Below are 27,441 nucleotides of genomic sequence, written 5' to 3'. Positions count from 1 at the left end.
ACATTCGCAAAACAGTTGAGATGGTTGTTTCTTTACAACCCGTCATTTCCTCCACATGAACTGGCTCACTGAATATCCTAGAGGCCTGCTACAAGCTGTAAAGAGGTGGTGATCATCTACCCAGAAATCATTCCTACAGCCTGATGAATACCATCCCCTAAAATGTTGAAGACATTAAAACTTCTCCCACCAATTTCTAGAACCAAAGTACACTTCTCTCCCTTGACAACAAGACTGTATTAACTCTAAGATCCTCCTGAGCGCATGCCATAAGTCTAATGCGTAGAGAACCATATTAACTATACTCTATCTTTCACTGACCAGTAGAAAGACAAGCCAGACAAGTCTCATACAAACAATGGCAATGCCTATCCTGAACATGAAAGCATTGAGTAAGCCGGATACAAGGTGATAAAACAATATATTGCCACCTCATAGTAGGGCCGGTAGTCTAAAGTACCATGAGTTTAAAAAAAATAAAAGTTGGTATAAAATACTGAATACATAAGCTTTCAAACAACAGGTTTGTATGTCTATAAAATATCCATTATTTTATATTGGCAAAACCATGTTGTTTAGTAGTATGCTTGGGATTAACCTCAATAGTTTTTTTTCAACACCACCTTTGCATATGGATTTGTATCCACTGCACTCTGAATACTATTCAAATAAAGGAAAAATACATACACGAGCAATGTCAGAAACTGCCCTAGATATCTTAGGCTCTATTTACGAGAAACTAAAGCAGCGCAGCGCCGCAAGTCATTTTGCTGCGCCATGCTGCGATAGTTTTGAGGCACAGGGATGCAACATATTTACAACAACATGTCGCATCTCTGTGCTTTTCCCTGCACTGACACACAAACTGCTGCCATGCGCCAGTGCAGTTATCCTTCCACCATGATGCAAGGATGCCTGCGTCGCAAGGAGATTGTTTTTGTGCAGGAAGGGCCACCTTCCTACACAAAAAAACAATCAACTAAGTTGATGTTTTCTTCCTATGCCTGCTGCAGAATGCAACACTCATTGAAAGAGGAAAAAACTACGAGAAATAAAAACATTGCTCCTCGTTGCACCTCTCATCAGTAGACATGGGTGTTGCAACACCCATGACACGCCCTTAACACGCCAAATGTTGTGTGAAAAGGGCAGATATTTGCAAGCACAAGTAAAACCGCGCAGGGTGCCTTTACGTATGCTTGTAAATACCACGCAGCAGGTTGCGCCGCCAGTGCGTCACGCAACATGACACACCGGCGGCACAATGGGCTTGTAAATAAGCCCCTCATGTTTGCATGTGAAGTGTTGACTAGCTCATTTATGAGCAGGGAAACATCTGCATATTTTTCTGGCAGCTGTTTGATCAAGTTATAAACGCTTGTGTATGCCAGCCCTCAAAGGAGTGACTGGCAGACTAGTACCTCCTGGGACACTAGAACGTGTCCAGCAGGACACTACAGGCAGGTTGGCATTCCACAAAACAGATGCACATGATATGCTCCTAGTTTTCCTGGTAGTAACATTTTCTTAGTCCAACCTGGCAATTTTACCTGGATAAAACCGACAAACCAACTATGGATTTTGTTAGTATTAATTTGTAGCTGAGGAACTCTTATCCTATAATTTGTAATTGAATTGAAAATGTTTTTTTTCACTTTGCGCTTGTCCATGTACAAGTTTACTCTATAAACACCCGTTTCAGACTCTATGATGAGAATAATTATTCAAAAGGTGAATCGAGTCTATTTTCCTTAACATTTGATGTCAAGCATAATTTAAGCACCAACACAAGGAAATGTATGTGAATTAGCAAATACACATTCAATGGTCATGGAGCAAATCTCTTTTGTGGTAAGGTAAGTAAAGTTCCCCAAACCTTTGTGAATCGCTGCAGTGTTTCCCCAGTTTCTGGACTCAAACAGCCTAATTGAATATAGTCGAATATGCTTTTCACAAATACGTAGTTGCAATAAATGTTTCCTATCATAGCTCGCTTTGTTCTGTATTTTGCATGAATATTGACAATGACATTATTTTTCTTTTAATTGCCTGACTTTATCTCAACGTATTTTATGACTGTGGGAATTCATTTGAATACTGCCTATTCTGCAATTTCAACAAAACCACTATCAAGTGTGTGTGTGTGTGTCGGGGAGGAGGGGGGGGGGGCTCTCTAAAACCATATTCAGTAATCAATTCGCACTCTAGATGCCAGGAGTCGACACCACCATTCATTTTAGGGCTAAAAGAGAAGGGCAAAAAGAGAGGAAGGGAAAGGAGGAGGCACACAGGAACACAGTGACAAATGGAGGTATGAAGTGAAGGTATGAAAAATAACCTGCAACCTTGAGCAAAAGAGACAAGAATTTTGTGCTGGTAAAATAAAAAAAAAAAGGCGGTGGAACTCTGACGAGTCTGCCTTCTTTATATTGAGCAACCCTGGCATCAGCACTGGAGGTGGGCTCCTAGGAAAACCCTGGCCCCCTACACATGTGATATATAAATACACATGTGTAGGGTGAGTGACCGCAGGCAGAAGAGACACACACACTGTGACTTGACTAATGTCGCTCTGCATAAAATGTTTTGAAATGTGTTAGGACAAAAACAACTAATATTTAACTTAAGAAGAGAGATCAGTTCTAAAACATTTAACATACATTCGTCAAAAATATATTTGTTTACTCAATGTATAATCATAATAAAACATGCCACCAAAATGCCCCTCTGAGACAGCAATGATTGTAGTTGGATCACAGGGCAGGGGGTCACATACAGCACCTAGAACATACTTCCACCACACAAAAGCTTTATAAGTGTACCTAGCATTCATATTCAACAAACTAGCATAAGACCGCCAACCTCTGCTGAATCAAGCCATGATGACAAGAAAGAATAAGCGATCCAAGTCCTGGAGGGCAATCAAAATGGAGGCGCAGAAGTGGTTAACTAAAAGGAAATGTCCCCTAAAACATGAAGACATATTCCCGTTGCATAGAAGTACAAAAGTCCAATCGTGCAGACACCTAGGAAGATTCAATCATTCCAGTAACTGGCTTCTCCACATCTGTGTCAGATAACATCTTTGCACTTAATTGTTATAACCATGGATACCATGAAGATACATCTGTCCGAAAAATGGTACTAGAGGAAAGCCACATAATTCTCTGGAACTAATCCTGTTTTCCCATCATAAGTAGCCTTCAGCCATCCTGGTTCCACTGATGAGTACACTACAGGAAAGATGAAAAATGTGTCAATAGTATAGTCTGATCTATCAGCATATCAGCTGTATTTAAAATGTATATGTGTCAAGGTATCTATCAATATATTTTAACACATATATTTGTTTTGTAACAGCCTCATTATAGATTGAACTAATGTGACTGGGTCAATGTGACTTACCATTAGTAAATATTGCACCCTGGGGGAATGAGAGTTCGTGACTGTGCTCAGCTTTACACGAATACATGGCTTTGGCTTGGCTAAAATCAAAATAAGACATCGATTTACAAAACTACTAAGTAGAAAACCTAAAAATATAAGACTTTACAACAGACTGTACAGCAAGAATAAAAGTGGTGAAGCAGAGTAACACAACATACATTTTCCAAATTTTGCATAACAACTAAACAAAACCTTCAGAAATGTTATATATGGTATTTAAAACATTTATAAAGTTGGTACTTTATTCATACCTTTCGATGATTTAGACAAAGCTGGAATGTCTGAACTGTTTACCAAAGCGCCATACAAATTAAACGTTACTGAAGTTATGTTTTATAAACAGATGCAATTGTTTAGTAAAGTTAGAAATGGTATTCCTGATTTTCACTGAGCAGAACATTTCAGCTACAGTCCTAATTTACACAATAATGGTCAAGATCACAAACATTTTTACTGGATTTGTTTGAATTCCTCAGCTGCAACTGTAGCAAAGTTCACGATTCTTTATTGTGGAACCAAACAAATTCCTCCATACTATATTTTATTTGTTGCTGCTTTCAGTATTTCATTAAACACAGTTCTACTTAATTAAATAATATAGACCACTTCAACAAATAGGACCAATGAAAAGTTAAAAAGCATACATCAAAGGCAGATATACTCTAATAGATCTGAAATCCTCAACGCACAGAACAGCTTCCAATGTCCATTCACGAAACAACCTGTATATATATATATTTATATTTGTGGGTGTATATATATATATATATCCACAAACATATATATGTGTGGTGGGATAGGTCTACATTAATATAAAGTTATAATTTTAAACTTATGTTACTTAAATTATAAATATTTCATTTCAATTAGGTGTAAGTAATTAAGAAAAAAATAGAAAATAAGATAATTTAATAAAGTTATATATATATATGTATATATGTATATATATAATATATATATATATATATATATCCTTTCCAAAAATCCTCTCGTATATATAGCTCACCTACTGCCATTAAAAATTAACTTTCCTGCAATGTAAAATACTGAAATCGCACCATCCAAGTAAAAACTTTTGATGAACTTACCTGCAATGTAATGTCCCACGGTGTATGTAATGACTGCAATGCAATGCTAAGAGACCCAAAATACATGTGATGGATGCAAAACTATATTCAAAAGCTGCAACCCCAATGGTAATATTGCACTGATTGTTCCATACAAATTACAAGGAACAAAGTGCAACATAAATTAACAGGAAGCATTACAATAATGACAAAATACAAGATGGCAGTAACACTTTATATAATTGGGCCTGCTGACATAACAGTGATGACTGCATGCAGTAAAACAACAAAGGCCAAGTGCATGTTTTGTGAGCCACTCCATGCCATCTGAACGTAAGTACTTGACTAAGTCTTTACTGCATCATTAACAAGCATTGGCATAGCCAATAGGTCTCGCCTTTGGGACCTTATAAGTGTTTAGCCATGCAACAGTTGCATAACTAAATACTTATAAGGTCCCAAAAGCGAGACCTATTGGCTATGCCAAGCGACCGTGTGGCCGCGAAAGTGAAAGTGATCGCGATTGCGATCATGATCAAACATCAAAGCGGCCGTGCGGCCGCGAAAGTGAACGTTTTTGCGGTAAAGCGCGGCGCGCGCGCCCGCGCACATGCACTGTAGCTCTAGGCTGGCCTGGTAGCACTTTTTGGAGCCCTCTCAATAAGTCTCGCCAGACCAGCGCATGCGCTGGGTCAGGCGAGACCTAAAAAGGACAGATACAAGTTGCTTAGATTTTTTTTTTAAATTTAATTTAAATAGAGCTTCCTTTTGTTTTAGACTGCTTTTTGAAGAACTTAACGCCCACCTGTAAATGTGTGTGCTTTAGTATTTAAAGTATGTTCACTTATGTCAATGAATTTATGTACATTCTGTGCTTTGTTGCATATTATACATGGCAATTACAGTAGCATTTCTATCGAACGACTAGCAGAAACACTATGCAACCACGAGGAAACCCTCAAAGAGGATGAAATATGTTCATTTTTTGCCTCCTTGTGTACTTGGCAAGCCAATGTAAAAAAAAATTTATATGCGACTAAAGCAACTCTTTTCATGAACAAATGATAGGAAATAAGCAGGACTACTTTCGATTTTTAACTCTATTAGGCAATGATTAAAGGCTGTTTTTTGCAAATAACCTATATACCAAAAAACGGGCGCAGCTACTGGTCCAAGGAATTTCTTCTCCTGAACACTTTGTTTAGTTATGACATGCACTGAGTCGTTACACACAAAATGTAGCACATTATTCTATAATGTCTTTGTCACTTCTGATATGTTTTTTCACCTCACGATGAATTTGAACAAAATTATGAAGTTAATGTGTTCTAAATCACTTTGTAATAACTATTTGTACTCAGAGGCATAGAATATTACCCTGAGTATGGAAACAATTCAGTATGTAAAGTCATCATTTTTTTGTGAAATCAAAGAAACCAGTGTTTCTTTCCACTTTTAGTTTTTGCAGGTGACAGCTTGGCTCTGTAGGCATCATTAACACCCAGGATTTATCCTTACATGCTATGGCTGAGGGTGGTCTTTCCCAGCCTCAACAAAGAAAGATCACACATTTTCTCAATGAGCTTAGCTCTTTTAATAAAAAAAAGTATTTTGGAAACATACCGCCCAGGAGACACTTGCTTAGTTGTGTTTTCAAACAACTGCGCTCTGGCTGCAACACTGAAGACAAAACAAAGAAGATACACCCTGAATTTATCATCACGTCATGGTATACTTTAAAGCTATTTGCCCGAAAAGCAGATAACTGTATCACAGCAAATCCAGCAATGTAATCAATCTTATATGCTGCAGCACTAGTTCATTTTAGTCACTATTTCATTATATACATTTGATTGCCAGTTTTACAATTAGCAGATGTCCAACTACTCAAGGATTTCTGTGCAGAAGATCTCATATGCATCTAACAAACTTAACTCAGTAGGGCGCTACCCAAGCACTGATTCTCTGATCAAAGTCAAACTTTTCACAAATTTGCCAATTCAGGAAATTGCCAAAATACTGTGATACATACATTATGCTATTTAGTATCCAACACACTTAAAGAAAAGCACATCAAGCAAGCTAAAAATAAGTTCATTAACATCTCCACCTCCACCACCACCCTGCCTTCTACCCCTCTGGCCATCTCCACCTCCACCACCACCCGGCCTTGTACCCCTCCGGCCATCTCCACCTCCACCTCTGGGATCCCTACAGATCCAGGACCATCGCCATAGGTGCAACACCACCTGAACACATGGCTGAACGACGGCAAGAATGTCATGTAAATATGTAATATATAATTGTCCAACCCTAGCCGCTTTTTAAAATGTAATCTTGAGTGATTTGCAACTTGCCTATATGTAACTCTAACCACTAGTATCTGTAGTAGACGTATGTACTTACTACCATTCTTATGTGAATTTGGAGTTTTTCTGTTTGTATCTTTTCCTTGAGTGAATTTTTAACTTGTATATATGCAACTCTAACCACTAGTATCTGTAGTAGACGTATGTACTTACTATCATTCTTTTGTAAATTTAGAGTTTATCTGTTTGTATCTTTTATGTAACTCGTACATAATGTAATGTAACTGGTCCTTGTGTAAAGTGCTCTGACACCTTTGGGTAAAGTTTGCGCTATATAAAATCGCATTAAATAAACAAAAAGAAAAGAGGCAATCCATGCTCTGATGAAGACTGTGAGACTGTCAAAATTGGCTTAAATGACTGAAGCAACATTCATAATAGCTGACTTCTGGATTTCGTCCTTGCCCTAAAAACATTACAAAATGTCACCAATGAATAGAAAGGCACATTTCCCACTGGACCCTGCAACAATTGGTGATGGTCAAATCGTCTGCCAAATCGTCACTTGATGCCTTAAAAATGGCAGTGATTTCCTAATGACTATCAGTGCTGAAACATGGGTAAAAAAACGTTAGATGGAGATGGGTATACAATGATAAGGCCTGCTAAGTTCCATGTTCTCCACGACTGTTCCTTCTTTGTTTTGCTCTAACCATGAGATCCATAGTTGTTACAAAGAGAAACAGGGAGATTAGAAGATAGTGGTAGAACTGGTGCTGAAAACAAAATAAAGAACCAGCAAAAACTTTGGCATGCTGTGATGAGCAACGTGTCTAGGAAAAGCAATAATTAGACCATGGGGAGGCTCTGAGGTCATCAGGACATCGCCTACAGAGGAATCCTATTGTGATAGCATGAATATGTGTATATATTTGAGTTGTTGAGTGACCGCACGTGGCTCCACACCTTCGTAGGATATTGAACCTCATTCACAAGTGCTGCTATTTTTACAAGAATGTTTCAAGGAAATGTTTCAAACAAAGGTCAGTTACTAGCAGTCTAATGAGCTGGCATGTTGTTGGGCTGAGGCTTCTTTTCTATATTCAGCTCCACTGGGCTTATTTCCTGCCAAACATAATAAATCCCCAAATAAGTACATATTACGAGAATAATTCGATGAAAGGCTGCAGGACATGCTTATGCTACACTAAAACAATTTTTTTAAGTGAGCAAGAACGTGTGGCTGAAAGAGGATTCATGTTTTCAAGAGGTTTTGGTGGAAGACACACAATATGGTGTGGTGGCACTGAAGTTAGAGAGGGGTACTAGTGGAGTTGTTTGGTTGCAAACCCTGTCAGCTAAGAATTTAGAAGGCAAGAATAAAGGGAAGCACTTAAAGGGTACTACACTGAAAGTAGAGAGAAAATACTTCCATTTGCTCCGTAGACGTACAAGTTTAATATGAAGGCTTCCACTTTGTCCAGAACAAAGGTGGTGCACCGCGGTTGCTCTGAAAGTGCCTGCAGTTCACTCACAAGACAAGCTGACATAATTGCCATCAGGAAGATAGTTTTCACATATTGCATTGCCTCGCCCCAGCCAGTAATAAATCCATTCACCCTGGGTGGGCCAACCTTGGTGTCCACAGTAATGGGTGCAACGGTAAAGGGCATCACCTGTTTGATACTATTAGGACAGTGGCTTAAATTATTGCTCACAGGTTTTCACAATCACACTCATGTTAAGGTACTGCCCTGTGACTGATGCCACCCTCTTGTTCAGTAAAGATCTTTATTCTGCCTCATTGTTTACACATCCATTCTCCATAGCTGTAATAAAATGAGGTCACCATCAATGTATCTTCTGAACATTCCTTATAGTTCACGGTGATTAAGATCCCCCTGTGTATACCTAATTCTAGAGGATACCCAGAAATTTAAATTCACGCAAGCTGGCCTTCTATTACTCTCTCCTTCCCTTCGCAGCCAAAGTCACTGAGAAAATCGTCAACTCCCAGCTAACAAACTTCATCACAGAGAACACCATCCTCGACTCCTCCCAATCTGGATTTCACAGTAACCACAGCACCGAGACCGCCCTCCTCGCCGCCACAGACGTCATCCACACACTCTTCGACCAAGGCCACACCGCGGTCCTCATCCTTCTAGACCTCTCCGCAGCCCTCGACACCGTCTCCCACCGCACTCTTGCAACCAGAATCCACAATGCATACAGGGAACTGCCCTCGACTGGCTCCTCTCCTTCCTCGCTGGAAAAACCCAAAGGATCAGACTTCCGTATTTCCTCTCCGAACCCACAGAGATCAACTGCGGCGGTTCCCAAAGATCGTCGCTCAGTCCCACGTTCTTCAACATCTACATGTCCCCCCTATCCCGCCTCCTCAGATGGCATGGACTCATTCTAGTGTCCTACGCCGATGACACCCAGCTCATCCTCTCCTTCACGAAGAACCCCTAAGACACCAGACTCAGCTTCCAGGAAGGAATGAAAGATGTCACAGCTTGAATAAGCAGCAGCTGTCTGAAGCTCAACTAGGAGAAGACAGAAGTCCTCATCCTTGGACTCACCCTCTCAGCCTGGGACAACACCTGGTGGGCCATCGCTCTCCACATCCCCTCTCTCCCCCACAGACCACGCCTGGAACCTCGGCATCATACTTGTCTCCTCCCTCACTATGTCCCACCAGATCAACGTCGTTGCCTCCACTTGCTTCCACATCCTTCGCAAGACTTTCAAGTGGATCCCTACCGTAGCCAGAAAGACCGTCACCCATGCACTCATAACTAGCAGACTGGACTACGGGAACACCCTCTACCCTGGAATCAACAAATCCCTGCTACGCAAACTCCAGACCATCCAGAACACCGAGGCCAGACTCGTCCTCGGCATCCCATGACACGAGCACATCACCCAACACCTGCGAGACCTCCACTGGCTCCCCATCAAGAGGAGAGTAACCATCAAGATATTCACCCATGCCTACAAATCTCTCCACAAAACCGGACTCAAATACCTAAACGAAAGAGTCTCCTTCCACGTACCCAAAAGAAACATTCGCTCCGCCAACCTCGCCCTAGCAGAAACCCCACCACCTGCCCAACCAGAGCGGGTGGAAGAGCCTTCTCCTACGTCGCAGACAAGGCGTGGAACGAGCTCCCAGTCAACATCAGACGCTACCCTACTCTGCACATCTTCAGGAAGAGCCTCAAGACCTGGCTTTTCGGCTAACTCGGAGCTGCACCACCCGCACCCAGTGCCTTGAGACCCTAATGGGTGAGTAGCGAGCTTCACAAATCCCTGATTGATTGATTAATTACTTGCCAGTATTACATCACAGGAATTAAGGATGTGCCATACAAATATGTTACCATGTTTAAGGATGTACAACCCATAACTGGCTAGTCCTCTAAAATAGTGAAACAGCAAAATGGAACACCTTCGCCCCTATCACATAATAAAACATGAAAAGAGTGGTGACTAAGACCACATGGTGCTCTGTGAATCACATTTTGCCAAGGAGAACATCAATTCCACTCTGGTTTCAAAACATAAAGCCCTCTCCAACAAATTATCATTACTGATTCTGTCAAAATCAGATGCGGATGGCCTGTACTCGTGTAAAATGATGCCAAACCCAATTTACTAAAAAACTTCAGACCTTCTCTTCTTTCCCAGAATCTGCAATCTCTGATATCTCAGGACCTTACTCTGACTTTAATAGATGATTTTAGCATAAGCGGATGGTTAAAGGCTCTCCTTCGAATAGAGGTGAAAGGGGGTGGCGAGAGTACTGGTTGCTTTTTTTTAATAGTTCCTCCAATTTTGGTGGTCATTTTCTATTGTAATGTGCTCATTGTTTTGCATTCCGCTACACCGTGTTTTTGCTGAAAAGGAGCTAGGTAGCTTCACAATCAATTTGCAATACTGCACAAAATTCTCCAACTCAGTTATAGCAGTACTTTCAAGTTGATGTTCTCTTTTTCCTGTGAAACATATATTGGTAGGCTTTGAGAGGGATTCTCAATATAACTGTCTTTAGCAAAACTACCAAACTCCAATTAAACCTTCAGTAAAGATAACCTTAATGTTGGCACCATGGATTACAAACTGAGTGTTGATTTGTTTTATCTAGTGAAGGATGAGTTTTTCCATGTATGCCTTTGGAAATCTGGAGAGATTTCTTTCATGGTTAGTCAAATGTAACAGGAAGAAGCATTCTTTTTGGTTTCAGCCTGCTTAAGAGAATGATGAATACCTAGACTGTTGCCATATTTGCAATCCACACAAAGCCCCAACTCTACTGCAGCAAGAAAATTAGGGGCAGATTTACAAAGTTGCCATGCACTGCAGTGCAGCTAAAAGTTACCGTGCAGCATTGTAGGGGTTGGAGAGAGCAGGACAGCACCATATCTACTTGGATATGATGCTGTACTGCTCTCTCCCTGCCGCTGGTGCACAATTAGGCTGCTTAACATCACAAACACACTCCTGGCTCCATAGTGCCAAGGTGTCTTTATCATGTCTAGCATATATTACTGGAAGGGTATCCTTCTGGTACAAAGTACCAAGTCTAGACAAACTTTAAAACTTTCCCACTTTAGATGTACAGTGCAGCACACATGCAAACGTGGAAAACTTTGGAGAAATTAAAACATTTTTCCTTTTTACTCCTGCCTCAAAGAGGCATTATTTTTTGGCACAAACCCTATCTGTTAATAGATATGGCTTTGAGGGGGAAAACCTTGGGCCACAGGTCTGGTGGCTTAGTCTGGTGGCTTAGTAGACTAATGCGTCCACTGTAGGGGCCAGTATTTGATCTCATGGTCACAGGTTCTAATCCTGGCGGGTCCACACAACCTTTCATCCTTCCAAGGTTGATAAAATGAGTACCATTGAGTTGGGGAACAATCAACATCTGCTATTCAGTGGTCCTTGTCATTTCAAGGCTGGGATAAAGACCAGTTGCTTTCTTTTACACAAATCACCAGAAAAATAAATTAAATGCTACCGAAGAAAATTAGAAAATAAGTAAATAGACTAGAAATTGCATCACAAGTCAATGACTGTGAACCTAACAGACTATGATTTGGAAGCTAGCTTATGCAACTTGACGTTTATGTGCTGAACACCTTAACTGCTGGGCCTTTTACCCCGGTGCTGAGCCCTTTTTTGGCTATTTAGGGCTTCATAACCTTTATCCACATAAACTATTCAAGCCAACTTTTCGTCCTTTTTTTCTAACATGCGGGGGATCCTTAAGTTACCTGAAGCTTGTGGATTCCCATGAGGGGACCTAGGAAATAGGCAAATTATAGCTAAATGTCGAGATGTTTTGGGAAAAATATCAAAAAGAGCTCTGGATAGAAGTGTCTATTTTTTTCCCTAAAAATCGTATCAACGAACAGTTTGTTTTCTAAAGTGGCCATCTTCCCAGCTTTCTGGAACATGCAGAGCTGAATGAAAACTTTCAAATCTGTGGTAAAAATGTAGTGTTTTTTTAAAGAGATAGCCTATAAGGCCAATTTTCTTGTGCCCTCAACCTACTTCCAGTTGGTGGTGGAAACCAGCATGAAACCCATGGGTGATCCAGGAAAGCTATTGATTTCTGAAAAGTAGACAACATTCCTAGTTCAGCAATGGGTCATATGTGTAGATTCTTCAAGGTTTTCCCAAAGACACTAAACATTGAATTAAAGAAATATTGAAAATGAGAATAAAAAAACAGCCATTTGTGACAATATTTTCATCTGTACCTCTTTGTCACCATGCCAAATTACAAAAGCAATATACCATTACAACAGCTAGACCTCTCTGGTTGCCTGGGTATCTAAGGTTTGTGCCTTCGCCAAGAACCAAAGGTACCCAGAAACAACAACTGAGCTGCACCATACAAGGGCTTTTCTTTATGTACTGAGTATAGACCAATTCATATGGTGTAATATGTAGACTGAAAAATGGGTATCAAGGAAACCTATGAATTTCTGAAAGGGACACAAGATATGGAATTTAGGAGCCATGGTTATTTGTACATCTCTGTAGTTGAGGGTACGCGTACTAGCATATGATTTAGAGGGCATTTTTCTAAATATCTTCTTTCTTACAGACAGGCTTACATTTGGAAGGCACAAATGCACCGAAATCCAATTAGCAATAAGAAACTTTCTACTATTCTATGTTCCCACGTGTCTTCTGATAAAAATTGCACCTCACTTGTGTGGGTAGGCCTAGTACCCGCAACAGAAACCAGCCCAAAATGCAACATGGACAAAGGACATTTTTCCACTGAAAACCGACCCTTTTCTCCAATGTGGGTAGTTGAGGATTGTGGGACCTAGTTCAGCTGGCACCTAGGGAAACCTAGCAAACCTGAATTTTTTTTTAAACTAGACACCTGAGGGAATCCAGAGTAGAGTGACTTGCATGGCTTTCACCAGTTTTCCGTTACTTAGAATCCCTTGAAAACCTCAAACTTTGACTACAAAAATGTTTTCCTCACATTTCTGTAATGGAAAGTGTGAAATTTGAGAGGAGCCCCAAACCTCCTTCCATCCAGCAACCCCCCCAAGTCTCCCGATAAAAATGATACCTCACTTGTGTGGGTAAGCCTAGTGCCCACGGCGGGACACCGTCTAAAATGCAACATAGATACATCACATTTGTCCACTCAAAACTAACGCTTTTTTTGCAAAGTGGGTAGCTGTGGATTTTGGGCCATAGCTCAGCCGGCACCTAGGGATACCTAGCAAACATGCACATTTTAAAACCTAGACAACCAGAGGAGTCCCGGGCTGTGTGAGTTGAGTGGCTCTGACTAGGTAATTTTACCCAGAAGTCCGTGCAAAAATATTTCTGTGACTGAAAGTTCTGTAATATGTGGGGAGCTACAAATTTCCAACCAACAGAAGTTCATACTTGGCCACCGATAAGAACAGTACCCCACTTGTATAGGTGAGTCAAGAGGCCACACTACAAAAGGCACTAAAATGCTTTGGTTGATAGAAAAGCAATAGGAAAAGAATGTCTGTGGTCTGCAGGTTTGCATGAGTGGCACTACAGCACGACCCAAAATACCACAGCTACCATTATACCTTATCTATCAACATAGCACTTTAGGACCTTTTGTGTCATTATCCCTTGACTCACCCACACAAGTGGGCTACCGTTCTTATCAGGGTACATGTGCAAACTCAAGGGGGTAAAAATGTGTGGCTCCACGCAAATTTCATACGTTTTCCTCACATAAATGTTAGGAAAATTAGTGTTTTTAGTCAAATGTTACCATTTGCAGGACATTGTGGGTAAGACAATTTTGTGGGATCCACGCAAACAACACCACCCTGGACTTTCCTGGATGTCTAGTTTTGTTCTCAGAATTGTCTGGGTCTGGTAGGTTTTCCTAGGTGGCAGTTTACCAAGCTCAAAAGGTGCAGTCATTCACCATTTCAAGTGGGGCATATTGAGAGTTAGCTACACTCTCCTGGTCCATATGCAAAAACAACACCCAAAAGAATCAAATGTCCTCCTGCTTGTCACTGGGATGAGATTGTATTAGTCCTCAGTGGAGCAGCAAGACTGTTGAGGCTTTAGGGGTGAGGTTGGGCCTGATGTTAGGATGGGCCAGACCCACTCCATTATTTTATTTAAAATAAATATTCCTCCCATACAGTGGGCTTCTGCCTCCCCAGGGGCAAATTGGAGGCAAACCTCCTCCCTGACCCTGGAGGTGAGGGACTTGTTTGTGGCATTTGGGGTGGGTGTGTGGCTAATTTCAGGCTGCAACACCCGCACATATTTCTTTTGCCCAAAAGGCTAATTCTTGGTGTCAGGTGGACTTTCTACCCCCCCTCCCCCCCGGGGACAGATTTGTAGCATTCTCCCCAATTGGGACAACTTTTTGTCTGCCCCCATGGGAGCAGAAAGGCCCACTTGCCCCTTCTGGGGTGGGGGTATGGCACGATGCCAGGGTACATCTTCCTTTATTTTTGTTTTAGCATCATTTTTAATTCCCTGGTGTGTAGTGGGCTTTCTGCTCCACCACAGGCAAGCACCCTATCTGTTCCTGCCGGAGGGGGGCAGAATAATTTCCATTGGTCGCACCCCCATTGCAAATCTGACAAACCATTTTTTTTTGCCCTATTACACTCCCAAGGCCAGACAGGGTTTGCATTTGATTTGACCCCGAGGGCGCAGTAAGCCCACTACACACCAGGGAATTCAAAATGGTGCCAAAACAAAAAAGGAGGGAGTGGCCTACTCTGATATCAAGCCATACCCCTGCCACAGTAGGGGCAATAGAGTCTTTATCCCCCCCGACGGCAGATAGGACGTTTGTTCCAATTGGGGAGGTTGCCCCAAGCTGGTCGCCAGGGCGGTATAAAGTCCATCTGACACCAGGGATTTTACCTTTGGAGTAAAAGAAAGTGGTTTGAGTTTTGCATTCTTGAACTGGCCACACCCTGACCCCAAAGTGCAGTACTCTCACCACTTTCTTTTGGCCCAAATGCAAAATTCCTTGTATCAGGTGGACTTTATTCCATCTCTCTTCCCCAAATGGTAGAAACCTCCTACCTGTCACCAGAGAGGCAAAATGACACTATTACTGGGGCAGGGTAGAGATCGATACCAGGGTAGGCCACCCCTCTCCTTTTTTTGTTATGGCTCCGCTTTGAAATCTCCAGCAGTTAGTGGGTTTTCTGCCCTCCCATGGGAGCAGACTGGGGGTGAATACCCCTATACATTTGGCTCCGCTTTTAAATCCCCAGTAGTTTGTGGGCTTTCTGACCCCTCGGGGGAGCAGATGGGGGGTGAATACCCCTATTCATATCGCCAGGGGAGCAGAAAGCCCACTAACTACTGGGGATTTCAAAGCGGAGCCAAATGAATAGGGGTATTCACCCCCAATCTGCTCCCCCGGGGAGGCTAGAAAGATTGAAATAATTGGGGGTGGTGGGGGAGCACAGGCCCTTGCATAAGGTGCCCTCCCCTGTGTCCCTGGGGCTTAGTGGGTGGATCCCTGCTTGAGGATCGCTCTCCTGTGGCGATCCTCAAGCAGGGATGCACTGGGCAGAGATATAATTGGAAAGGGGAGATTCTTCCCTTTCCAATGATACCTCTCTGGAAGGAATCAGTGCTCAGGGGCTGAGATTTGCCCGAAAAGCACTGATGTGGTGAGAGTAAAATGAGCCCATTGGCTCATTTTACTTTCACTTTGATGTAAGGACGTCAGCTCACCCTGCACGCTTAATGTCATTACAGCAAAGAAAATATAACACTCAGGCTGCTTGGAAATCTTTTCCTGAGCAGCCCAGGGCTGCCTCTGGTGCTCAGCACCAGAGGGTCCTTTATATGCCTCCCCAGTGATGGTCAATGGCCGACAGATGCACTGGAGAAGTAGTGCACCTGTCGGCCATTGGGCGAAACCCTTGCTTAAGGAAGTTAAGTTTAAAAGTTGCAGACCACTGGGTGAGATTTCAAAGTACGTTTTAGAGACAAAGCACAAAAATAAAATAAATTAGATCCTTGAAGAAATTGATTTGTTTTCGTATGAATCACAGCAACTTCGGAATGGTTTTAAAAATCTAAATGGCTTACACTGATCCTGGTCTCTGGTAGCCATTGCTTGACGCTGTGTCTAACCTTGGTCTCCTGGATATTTTCGGTGGTAGATCAGGATTGGCAGGAATTTGAGGTGTGTCTTTGAGATCCATGGCAGCTAAACTCCTAACGGATCCACTGCGGCTTTTCATGCCTAAATAAAACATTGTAACAGTGGTGAATGTGGATATGGCATTAAACATTTGAGAACTAAATTTAGGTAAGATTAAAGAGACATTCAAATTACATTTTACTAGAATATACTTAAAAACAGTCACAATAAGGTGTTCTGATGGTGCATTATGAGAAAGAACATGGTACTCACTAGCAGATGATCTTCAGGGATCGGAATATTTATGGAGTATATGATTTACTTTCTATGGGTCTTTCCTTTGCTAATTTCTTGCAGTACATCATCAATAGTATTACACTTTGATATATGATAATCATGACCCATGAGTCACGATTCTTTACTGTCTTTTGGTCACTTACTGGGAAAGCAGAGAATTCAATTACCCGTCAACAAATCCCTAATTATTTTATATGCATGCCACTGTGTCATAAGTAAGATTGTGAAAGGGAAATCTGAAGACACTTTTTATTCCGGCAGTGCACATATCTGGACACACATCTGGAGGCTGCTACATCTCTCCTCCCCAGGGAGAGATCACTAGTTTGAGGAAGACAGAACACAGATTTACATAAAATAAACATTTTGCTGTCATTCATATGGCCTCTATATTACCAACTGTTATTATTTCTCTCATCCTCAAGAAAAAGAGATACAAGGCATAGAAACGGCATAACCAACCTGTACATTCTTAATAATTGTAAGATGGTGAGCTGAGAGAGAACACAGTGAGAGTTCGGGTCTGAACGTCGAGGAAAAAAGTTGTATAGGTAAAGGAAACATGAAAAAATGTAGACTATCAAGTGAAGTTGATGTATGGTTTTATAATGTTATGCATGATAACTTTAGGATGACAAAATAAAATAAACATTTAGCTGAAATTAAGATATTATGTCAAGTGAATTATGCTAATGTTAGTCAATGTAGGCCTCAAATTCAAAATGGGAACTCTGTTGGCAACCATCTTTTAGCACACATTCACTTTTCATTTCTGTCTCAATCTGCACACAGACCATTTCTGAACTAGCAGCCTTGTAAACAATGTCTTGAGATGTAATGTCACTTTCCCAGGTGCAGACAGTTTTTTCCTGTGGGACTCGGGAGCACATTGTACCCAACGCCTCACCTATTTGGACCACAGTGTTATTCCAATGAGGACTTGCCTTTTTTTCTTAACATGTAACGATATTTGCGCTAACTAATGTGGTGCCTGAGGAGCACCAAGGATGGGAACTGCATTATGTGAAATTGTGAGATAGTATGGACAAATGCGATTTTAGAAATTGTATAATTCTTTCTTTAGCCTGATGTGTTCAACTTGTGTGAATTTAACATACTTGTATTCATGTAAGCATTTTACAGAGGGTGTAGGCTAACTCTCACTTGACTTTTAGGAAGTGAATCAACGTCGGTCTGACCTCAGATTTATAATTTTGATTTATTTCTTAGGGCTGGACTGTTTTCGGTTCTGCTTGATCATTTCCTGCACTAATGTCTGACAGGGCATCATGCTGTTACATGTTGACTGTTATTTATTTTGCTTTCTGTAATTCCTTTACATCTTTCAATAAACTGAAATGTTATGAATATCAAAACTAAATCAAAAGAAGAAAATTCTGTTCCAGGTTTGTCAGACACACTTTTAAATTTGACATAAGTAGACAAAAAGCAAAAGGCACCTTCAATAAAAGCTGACAGCATGACTTGAGTTTCTGTTGCCTGGTTCATCATTATCTACAATTATGTAACACTCACAAGTGCTAGTTTAAAAAACTGTCATAGCATCACATGCTCATTTTGCAACCTGCAGACCAGATAACTTATAATTGTGCGAAAGAACTTACTCTGTCCATTATTGTGTGCATTAATTCCAAGCAAACACATATGCTGTGGATTCAAATTAAACAAAAATGCATATCTTATTGCACTAAGCAAATCTCTCAGGGAGACATTTTGGGTAGACCTACTAAGGGTATTTATGGATATAATATCTACTATTACTTTGTTGTTAAACAGTTAGCTGTATAAGTGTGGAAAACCAAAACTATATCTACCAAATGGAACAGGGAGGGATGTTCCAAAATGCCTGAAAAGTAATAAGTATCCCCGGTGGAAAGTTAAGGTGCCGTTTTAAGGCCCTCTGTACGGCCTTTAAAGCCCTCAATGGAATTGGCCCTAACCATCTGAGGCAGAAATTCAAATGGTACATGCCCGCTAGGAATATGCGGTCCACAGAAGCAAAACTAGTCAGAATTCCCCTGATCAACGAGGCCAGCTGGGTGGGGGGCAGGGGGGGTGGGGGGAGGGTCAGAAGTTTCATTACATGTGCCTCCAAAGCTTGGAATGAACTCCCATTCCATCTGAGGAACTCATCAGATCTCCTCTCTGTCAGAAAAGGGCTGAAAACCTGGCTCTTCACACAGTAATGTTCCATCACAGATAACCAGCAGGTATGCTCATCACCAGGACACCCCAGGGTAACCGTGCGCTATACAAGTTTCATTAACATAACATAACTACAAATAGTTCCTTGGATTTCGAGGCCCCATAAAGGGTTTTAGACATCACATTTCCAATATAAAATGCAACAGACTTTAACCACTAAGCACACATACCAGTAGAAACCACTAGAATTTATTAGAGAGACATAACCACCTCCAAGATACATGTATTTACCTCAATAGCAGCATCTGGAAGTAGCAGACGCCATCTGAAACTAGACAGCTGGAATTTGTCCCAGGACTGTCAAAGATAAATCCTGGATAATATCAGTAAAGTTGAATCATTGTGTACTAACAAAATACTACACACTTCAATTAACAAAACGTGCTGAGGAATGTGACTTAAAGAAACATCAGGACTATATTGCCTCTGGATAATACTAGGCACATGGGTGCAGTATATGTAAGGCTTTGCAAAGCCTATACTTTGTACTTTCTATCAGCTGTATGTCACGTATATATTTTGTAATGTTTAATACAAAATTGGAAAAATAGCTGGAGATTTGTTGCATTTTACAGAAGATTACAGTTACTACAGTTACTACAAATGTCTGTAATATGTCAGAAATATGTTTGTGGTGACACCGCATGGTTGTACTATGTTCAATAAAACCCTGAATAGGATTCATGAATGGAGTCACTACAAAATATGCTTGTTTTAGCCATTTAAGTGGTTTTTTGTCAAATAGAGTTTTTGTAGAATTGTTTTTGTAACTGGACATGTGGAATAAGTGATGGTTCCTCGGATAACATTGATAAAAATAATCGTTGCATAAAAACAGAATGCTATACACTTTAGTAAGCATAGTTTTATGAGACGTGACTTTCAAGTAAATATCATGCCTACCCTGCCTCTATATAAAATAAGGCAGATGAGTTCAATACCTGTAAGGGCTATGTGGTGTACATAATTTGGAACGTCCTATATGATTGTCAAATAAAACTACAAAGGCACACTAAGCTTTTACAAGTCATACCTTTTTATATTGTAAAACTAAAAAACTGTAGTAACATCTCATTCTCATAAGACAGTGGGTCTTAACTTGTGGTCTGGGGAACCCTGGAGGTCCCCAATGCGGACTCAGGGGTCTAAGACTATTTAGAAAATGTTATAATATTAACAGATTAATAAAGTGTATATAAATGAAGAAAACGTGAAAATTAAACAATTTACAACGTTCTGTAAGTGTAAAGGAATTTGAAACTGGGGGCTAAACATTCAGTTGGTATTTCCAGATTGATTTGTGGCGGCAGCATGAGTGCAGCAAACAGAATATAATAAGGACGATGAGTAGCCTCAATTGAATTTAGAAAAGCTCCAACCTTCCCATTACAATTACATTTGTTATCTTATGTTTGTGAATTCAATTAAATATTTCATAAGTGTTTGTGTATTTTACATTTGCGGTTCAAATTGTTGAAATTGCATAGGCCAGGGTCTCTGGATTCTAATGATGACGGAATGGGGGTCCCCGAATTCCAACAATGATTCTATGGGGTCCTCGGATTCCACAGAAGTCAAAAGGTGAATAACCACTGTCATAGGAGTCACCATACACATAAAAACATGTATATAAGTACAGTAGATCTATTAAAAACTTCTGCTTCTTAGAAATGCATAGCCTGACATACTTGAGATTAAAAACATCAGCTGTACATTAGATATGTATTTTGCAGTCTTTGTTAACACAAATACAAAGGTTTCTGGAGCCCTGTTCCATACAGTAACTAAAAATGGCTGTTGCACACCGGAATTATGTTTTGCAATGTGTGAGATAAAATGTTTAGCACTACAGTTTCAAGTGACACCTAAATGGTGTGATATAAACAGTACAACTCTGCAAACAATTCATAAATGGAGTCACTGCAAAATATGTTTCTTTTGGTCTTTTTGCAAAAAATTGAAGGGAAGATCTTATTTACCTGTAACAATCAGTGTGCAGTTTGTAGTGCTGTAGATTTAAATGTTGTGCAGACGACTGCCATCTAGTGTTGAGCTAGGACATTGCAAGTTGTTTTTCTTTGAAGGAGTTTCTGTTTCAAGGTGACTAGTGGTACATCCTCTGAAACCCACCATGAACCAGGCAGGATACAGACTCAACCTCAGGCTGTGTTTTTTGCCTTTGAGCATGTGTTAGTGGAAAGCATTAGGATGTCTGTGAACCTCGTGTGAAAACATAGAATATAAATATGACTGGCTAATTTTATGAGTACCAGACGTCCTACCACTTGCTCGCATCAGGGAAGGTGGGAAATGTGCATGTAAATCTACAGCTCTACAAGCTGCAAACAGGTTGTTACACGTAAGTATTATTTTCAGTTTGACTAGTGCTTCTTGTCTGGCATTTTGTCCACACAGTAGTGTATAGAGAACGTGGGGGTAAAGGACCACGGAGCAGTTATACATAATGTCTGCTAGCGAAATATTCCCTACAAAAGCCATTGTGGTTCTTTTCTCATGAGTACAATGAGCTGTAGGGGTGGCGGTTACTATGAGTTTGGTTAACTCAAGTGTAGCAAACGTAAATGCATCATACAGTCCACCATGCATGCCTTCTTTTTTGGACTGAGTTGCCAATGTGTGGTTGTGCAAACACAACAAATAGCTGCTTTGTTTTCCTATTAATCTTGGTACAGTCAATGTAATACATTATGACTCTTCTAACATCTAAATTATGTAGATCTCTTGTTGCAAGTGTCTGTAGTTGTGGGAAGAAAGAAAGTAGCAGGGACACATTAGTATGAAATGGTGACACTACTTCAGGCAAAAGTCACGGGTGTGTTGTAAGTACCACTCAGTATGTGTGTTCTTGTATAAAATGTTCTTCAACTGACCAAGGGGCAGATTTACAAGCCCCATGCGCCACATTTGCGCCACCGTTGCGTCACTTCTGTGACGCATCTGCGGTGTAAAGCTGCGGGGAATTTACAACGTGACGCATCTAGGGAGATGCGACACGTTGTAAAGCCCTGCGCCACATGAAACCTGCATCAGGTTTCATGTGGGCGTTCTGGCGCAGAGGGGGGCGTTTGGGTGCAGTAACGCCTCGGAAAAGTGCCTTAGTGAAATCTACAAGATTTCACTCAGGCACTTTTCCGACCCCGCTGCGTCAAAACCTTGCGCCTGCTTGAAGCAGGCGTAAGGTGTGACGCACCATGTGCAAGATAGGCAGGGTTGGCACAGTGCTGGAGTTGCGTCACGCCCGCGACACAACTCCAGCACTGCGCCAACGTTAGGACGGCAGATGCAACACGCATCTGCATTTCCTTGCACCATGATGCACCAAATTGTAAATGCAAATCACACAAGATGATGGACAGAATGTTGCACATTGGCAAAACATTCACCCCCAGTCACAGATCTGGGTTTAATCCATCATTATTTTGCTCACCACGCCACCCCCGTTCAGACATGGCCATATGCAAATCAGTCTTGACCCTGTGCCTCATGGGAACAGTCCAGCCCGAACTGCCAAGCCATGTCTTCCCTAGACCCGAATCAAGCATCCTAGGACCGGTTTCGGGGTTTCACCCACTTCAGCCAGGATAGCTTGACTCCAGTGGCGTAGTGAGCACAGGACCTACGTCTGGGCATACCCTTCCCACATAGGGCGAACAGCAAAACACACAAGATGGACGGAATGTTGCACATTGGCAAAATATTCACCCCCAGTCACAGATCTGGGTTTATTCCATCATTATTTTGCTCACCACGCCACCCCCGTTCAGACATGGCCATATGCAAATCAGTCTTGACCCTGCGCCTCACGGGAACAGTCCAGCCCGAACTGCCAAGCCATGTCTTCCCTGGACCGGAATCAAGCATCCTAGGACCGGTTTCGGGGTTGTTACCCCTCTTCAGCCAGGATAGCTTGACTCCAGTGGCGTAGTGAGCACGGGACCCACGTCTTGGCATACCCTTCCCACATAGGGCGAAAAGCAAAACACATAAGATGATGGACGGAATGTTGCACATTGGCAAAATATTCCCCCCCCCTAGTCACAGATCTGGGTTTAATCCATTGTTATTTTTCTCACCACGCCACCCCAGTTCAGACATGGCCATATGCAAATCAGTCTTGACCCTGCGCCTCATGGGAACAGTCCAGCCCGAACTGCCAAGCCATGTCTTCCCTGGACCGGAATCAAGCATCCTAGGACCAGTTTCGGGGTTTTTACCCCTCTTCAGCCAGGATAGCTTGACTTCAGTGGCGTAGTGAGCACGGGACCCACGTCTGGGCATACCCTTCCCACATAGGGCGAAAAGCAAAACACATAAGATGATGGACGGAATGTTGCACATTGGCAAAATATTCACCCCCAGTCACAGATCTGGGTTTAATCCATTGTTATTTTGCTCACCACGCCACCCCAGTTCAGACATGGCCATATGCAAATCAGTCTTGACCCTGCGCCTCATGGGAACAGTCCAGCCCGAACTGCCAAGCCATGTCTTCCCTGGACTGGAATCAAGCATCCTAGGACCGGTTTCGGTGTTTTTACCCCTCTTCAGCCAGGATAGCTTGACTCCAGTGGAGTAGTGAGCACGGGACCCACGTCTGGGCATACCCTTCCCACATATGGCGAACATCAAAACACATAAGATGATGGACGGAATGTTGCACATTGGCAAAACATTCACCCCCAGTCACAGATCTGAGTTTAATCCATCGTTATTTTGCTCACCACGCCACCCCAGTTCAGACATGGCCATATGCAAACCAGTCTTGACCCTGTGCCTCATGAGAACAGTCCAGCCCGAACTGCCAAGCCACTGGAATCAAGCTATCCTGGCTGAAGAGGTCCTAGGATGCTTGTTTCCAGTCCAGGGAGGACCTGGCCTGGCAGTTCGGGCTGGACTGTTCCCATTGGGCACAGCTTCAAGACTGATTTGCATATGGCTGGATCCAAACTGGAATGGCATGGTGAGCAAAACAATGATGGATTTAAGCCCAGATCTCTGTACTGGGGTGAATGTATGACATTTTCCTGCATTCTGTCCATCAAAAGTTCTTTTTGCATTGTAAATGCGGCGCATCCGTGGTGGCGCAAGGATTGTGATGCATGTCGCAAGTTTCCTGGCACATCCCTGCTGATTTGCAGGGATGCGCCAGGAATTGTAAATCTGCCCCAAAGGCTGTAGCTCACCAACTCTACGCAGGGATGTGATTGCAAATGGGAAAACCAACTTCCACAAAAAGAAAGGCATCGGGCATGAATTAAGGGGCTTACAAAAGGGCCCTATAAGGCGAGTTACAACAATATTAAGATCCCCTAAATACATAAGTGATAGTGTATGTGGTATTATAATCGCTTTTAGTCCTCCCTAAAGGTTTTGACTACCAGGAGTTTAAAAAATGGACCAGTGTACATGTATTCACACATGCAGGCAAGACCTGACTTTTGTAGATGTGGTAAGTAACAAATAGTAATTTGTACAGTGACAACTAATGTCTGTATGTTCAAATCATAATAGAAAGCAAAAAAATGTTTACATTTAACTGCATAGCATGCGATGGTGTTTGGTTTTCAAGCTTCTTTTAATACCTCTAAACATTTGTCAGCAAATTGTAAATACCAAAAGTCTATGAACGCATGTGCCAATTACAAGATTGAGCTCCCTGGGATAGAAAACCAGTAACAGACGCTTATGTTGTGTGAGCAGATCTGGGCATAGTTTCAGCTTCCGATGAGGAGGGACTGACATTTTCAGAAGCACTGGCATGCCCAGTTTACAGCTGTGAGGATAAATTGCTTTGATGACATATGGAATCAGTGGTAGCGAGGGAAAGGCTATACAGCTATATTCCTGACCAGTTTATCCACAGGGTGCTGCCTAAGGACTGGGAGTAAGCGCGTCTGGATGCACATTTTTGCCATTTTGTGAGGTAATCAAGTCGATTCTTGGTGTGAGTTGGAAGTAACAGTTGACTACCTGAGTATTGAATTCCCACTCATACGTTTGCTGATAGCTCAGAAAATCTGCAGAGTTGTTGTCTACACCTGGAGGAGTACCCCCATCAGATGTACTTTGTGCTTTCAATAAGGAAGTTCTCTTCGTCAACAAGTGCTGAAACAATCCAATATTGTGCTGTGTGCCCTGTAACTGTCTGAAAAGCAGATGTATTATCTGGGAGTGAGGTTTCCACTGGACATGGCGCTAATGAGGGGTATCCATCCTGTGGATCTGCTCTACATTAATGCCAGGCATCAGCCTGTTATTTTGTGATGTCTAGATCCTCATAAATTGGTGGTGGCTCAGTGACTGCATAGTTCAGTAGGGCCCAGCATCTGTCTCTTAAATGCTGAACTGTCATTTACAACCTGAAGGTGCTACAGACTTAATGCTGGTCTGACCACTGAAATTTACAGCTGTTTGAAAAGAAAAAATGTCAATGGTGTTTTCTCAGCACCCTCCTTCCATATGTCACTCTTATACAACCTGGCCCCATGCCTGTCAAACAATTTTGCATTTATGCAATCAACATATCAACACCTTGTTGATGTATTCCGTTTGATGTCTCATAGCTAAAGATGTTCCCGCAATCCGATGGCTGAAAAAACAATCCAATGTGGAGCCTCTGTCCTGGTGCATTGTGGGTTTCAAGGGGGTTATCATGAATCACCTTGAAGTAGAAACTCATTTTTTAAAGAAAATAAAACTTGCAATGCCTGAGCCTAATAATACAAGGATCGACTATGCACAGCATGCGATCTACAGTAGCTCATGCTGCAAACAAAATTTCAGGAAAACCGAGTCCAGGATAACACATTACTTTGAAGTAGTGGTTTGTGCTATGAAGCCAACAAAGAATTAATAATTTCTTTAAAAAGTCTGTTATCAAGAACAGAATTTGACCCCAGTTATTGAAATCACGAAAATCTAAATACCAAATATGTAGTTATGTTTAACAAATACATTTTAATGTTAATGTATCACTGTATTGTTTTACAAGGTAACTGTATTCAGAAGTACAACTTTCTTGTTAAAATTCCTTGAACCTACCATCAACAGAAGAAACCGACCGATTTGAGGACGCTGCAGATCTTTTCAATCCAGACAAACCATAAGGGCTTTTTTTGGTCAGATCAATTGGTGGTGAAGTGCTCATAGGACTGGTTACAGAAGACATGCTCTGAGAGTCCGATTCACCATCGGTCTTTGCTGCATCCTCTTTAGAACTTGATTCTGGACTTGTAGTCCACAGTCCAGAGTTTTTCTGGCCATTTGAAGCAGGAGTTGATGCAATCCAGGAAATCCCTGTACTCTTTTCCCTTTGTATTGACACTGGCTTTGTGATGCTGTTTTGATCTGATGAATGAGAAGACAATGACTCTATACTGCCCATTGGAGTACTGGCTGGACTGCTGCTGTAAGAATCACCTGAAATAAAGAATATATCATGTAGATCAGGTGCTGCAGGACAAAATATATTTAGGGTCTTTCTTAACCAACAATTTAGCGTAGCACATTTAAACCATATGTTTTTAGAATCAACTTTATCAAGTATTACACCCTGCAAAAATAAAGTAACTAGTAAATCAAGCAGAACAGTAGTCAGATAAGGATTGTTCTCAAAACATCAAAGACTGGTTAAAAACCTAATAATGGTCAGATCAAAGTGGACCATTGAAGAACAAAACAGAAAGAGAAAGCAACAGGTTGGGTAGGAATGTATTTTTAATGTCTATATATCATTGGTACTAGAAAAGGGGTCTCAAGTTTCAGGTGTATGGGGGAGATTTAAAGAGGACAGAGACCTGGTTTGCCTCACAAACCGAGGAACACTGACATGGGTATGCCTATGAATAAGATTCACTTGCCACTGGGTTTGACAGTATTGATTTAGTAAATGTACCCAAAGTATTATAATGAATTGGCATATGACAATACCAAAGAGCATTTCAATAAGAAACCTCTTCCGGGTAGTGATGTAATGGATCATGCCTGATTAAATCGAATGTCCCAGCTATCAAGAAGGTGCACCGGTCTGGAACAGGGACCCAAGGGTTGGGGGATCAAAATGGACTCAAATCTTATCAATCATAGGATCTTGGTTATTTAGTGAGTAAATCAAATGTTCAAACCATATGACTTTGCTTTAGAGGGAAGTTAGGAAATTCAAACTAATGGGGGAAATATTCGGATGATCACATCAAAAACCATGGAATAAAATGTACATAAAATGGAGAGCGTGGAAAAAACATGGGGGCATATTATCAAGGACGGCGGTAAAAATTATCGCCGGTTTAGCGGCAGAAATCTGCCGCTAAAGCGGCGATAATGGGCTTGATAATATGCCCTGGTGAATTCCCATAGAAGCCCATGTTTTGGTGTGAACATGGGCTTCCATGGGAATTCTCCAGGGCAT

General features: G+C 41.6%; 1 protein-coding gene across 3 annotated transcripts in view; it reads right to left on the bottom strand.

Moving 5' to 3' along the window:
- Positions 1-2,047: 2,047 nt before the first annotated feature.
- Positions 2,048-27,441, bottom strand: part of ARHGAP42 (Rho GTPase activating protein 42) — a 609,563-nt gene continuing 584,169 nt past the window's right edge. For 2 of the 3 annotated variants that reach the window (XM_085621434.1, XM_085621435.1), the window contains exons 20-24: positions 26,076-26,453; positions 16,436-16,592; positions 6,138-6,194; positions 3,406-3,485; positions 2,658-3,233 (exon numbers count right to left, since the gene is read on the bottom strand). In XM_085621434.1, the coding sequence (XP_085477560.1) occupies positions 3,145-3,233; positions 3,406-3,485; positions 6,138-6,194; positions 16,436-16,592; positions 26,076-26,453 (761 nt within the window). In that variant the 3' untranslated portion in view covers positions 2,658-3,144. Of the gene's footprint in view, positions 3,234-3,405; positions 3,486-6,137; positions 6,195-16,435; positions 16,593-26,075; positions 26,454-27,441 lie in introns of all 3 variants that reach the window. The other variant, XM_085621436.1, reaches the window with a different exon arrangement.

Source organism: Triturus cristatus, chromosome 8 (assembly GCF_964204655.1).
Source record: "Triturus cristatus chromosome 8, aTriCri1.1, whole genome shotgun sequence".
In the NCBI taxonomy this organism is placed as follows: Eukaryota; Metazoa; Chordata; class Amphibia; order Caudata; family Salamandridae; genus Triturus; species Triturus cristatus.
Note: the sequence above shows the minus strand (reverse complement) of the source record. Positions and strands in the feature narration are given on the sequence as shown.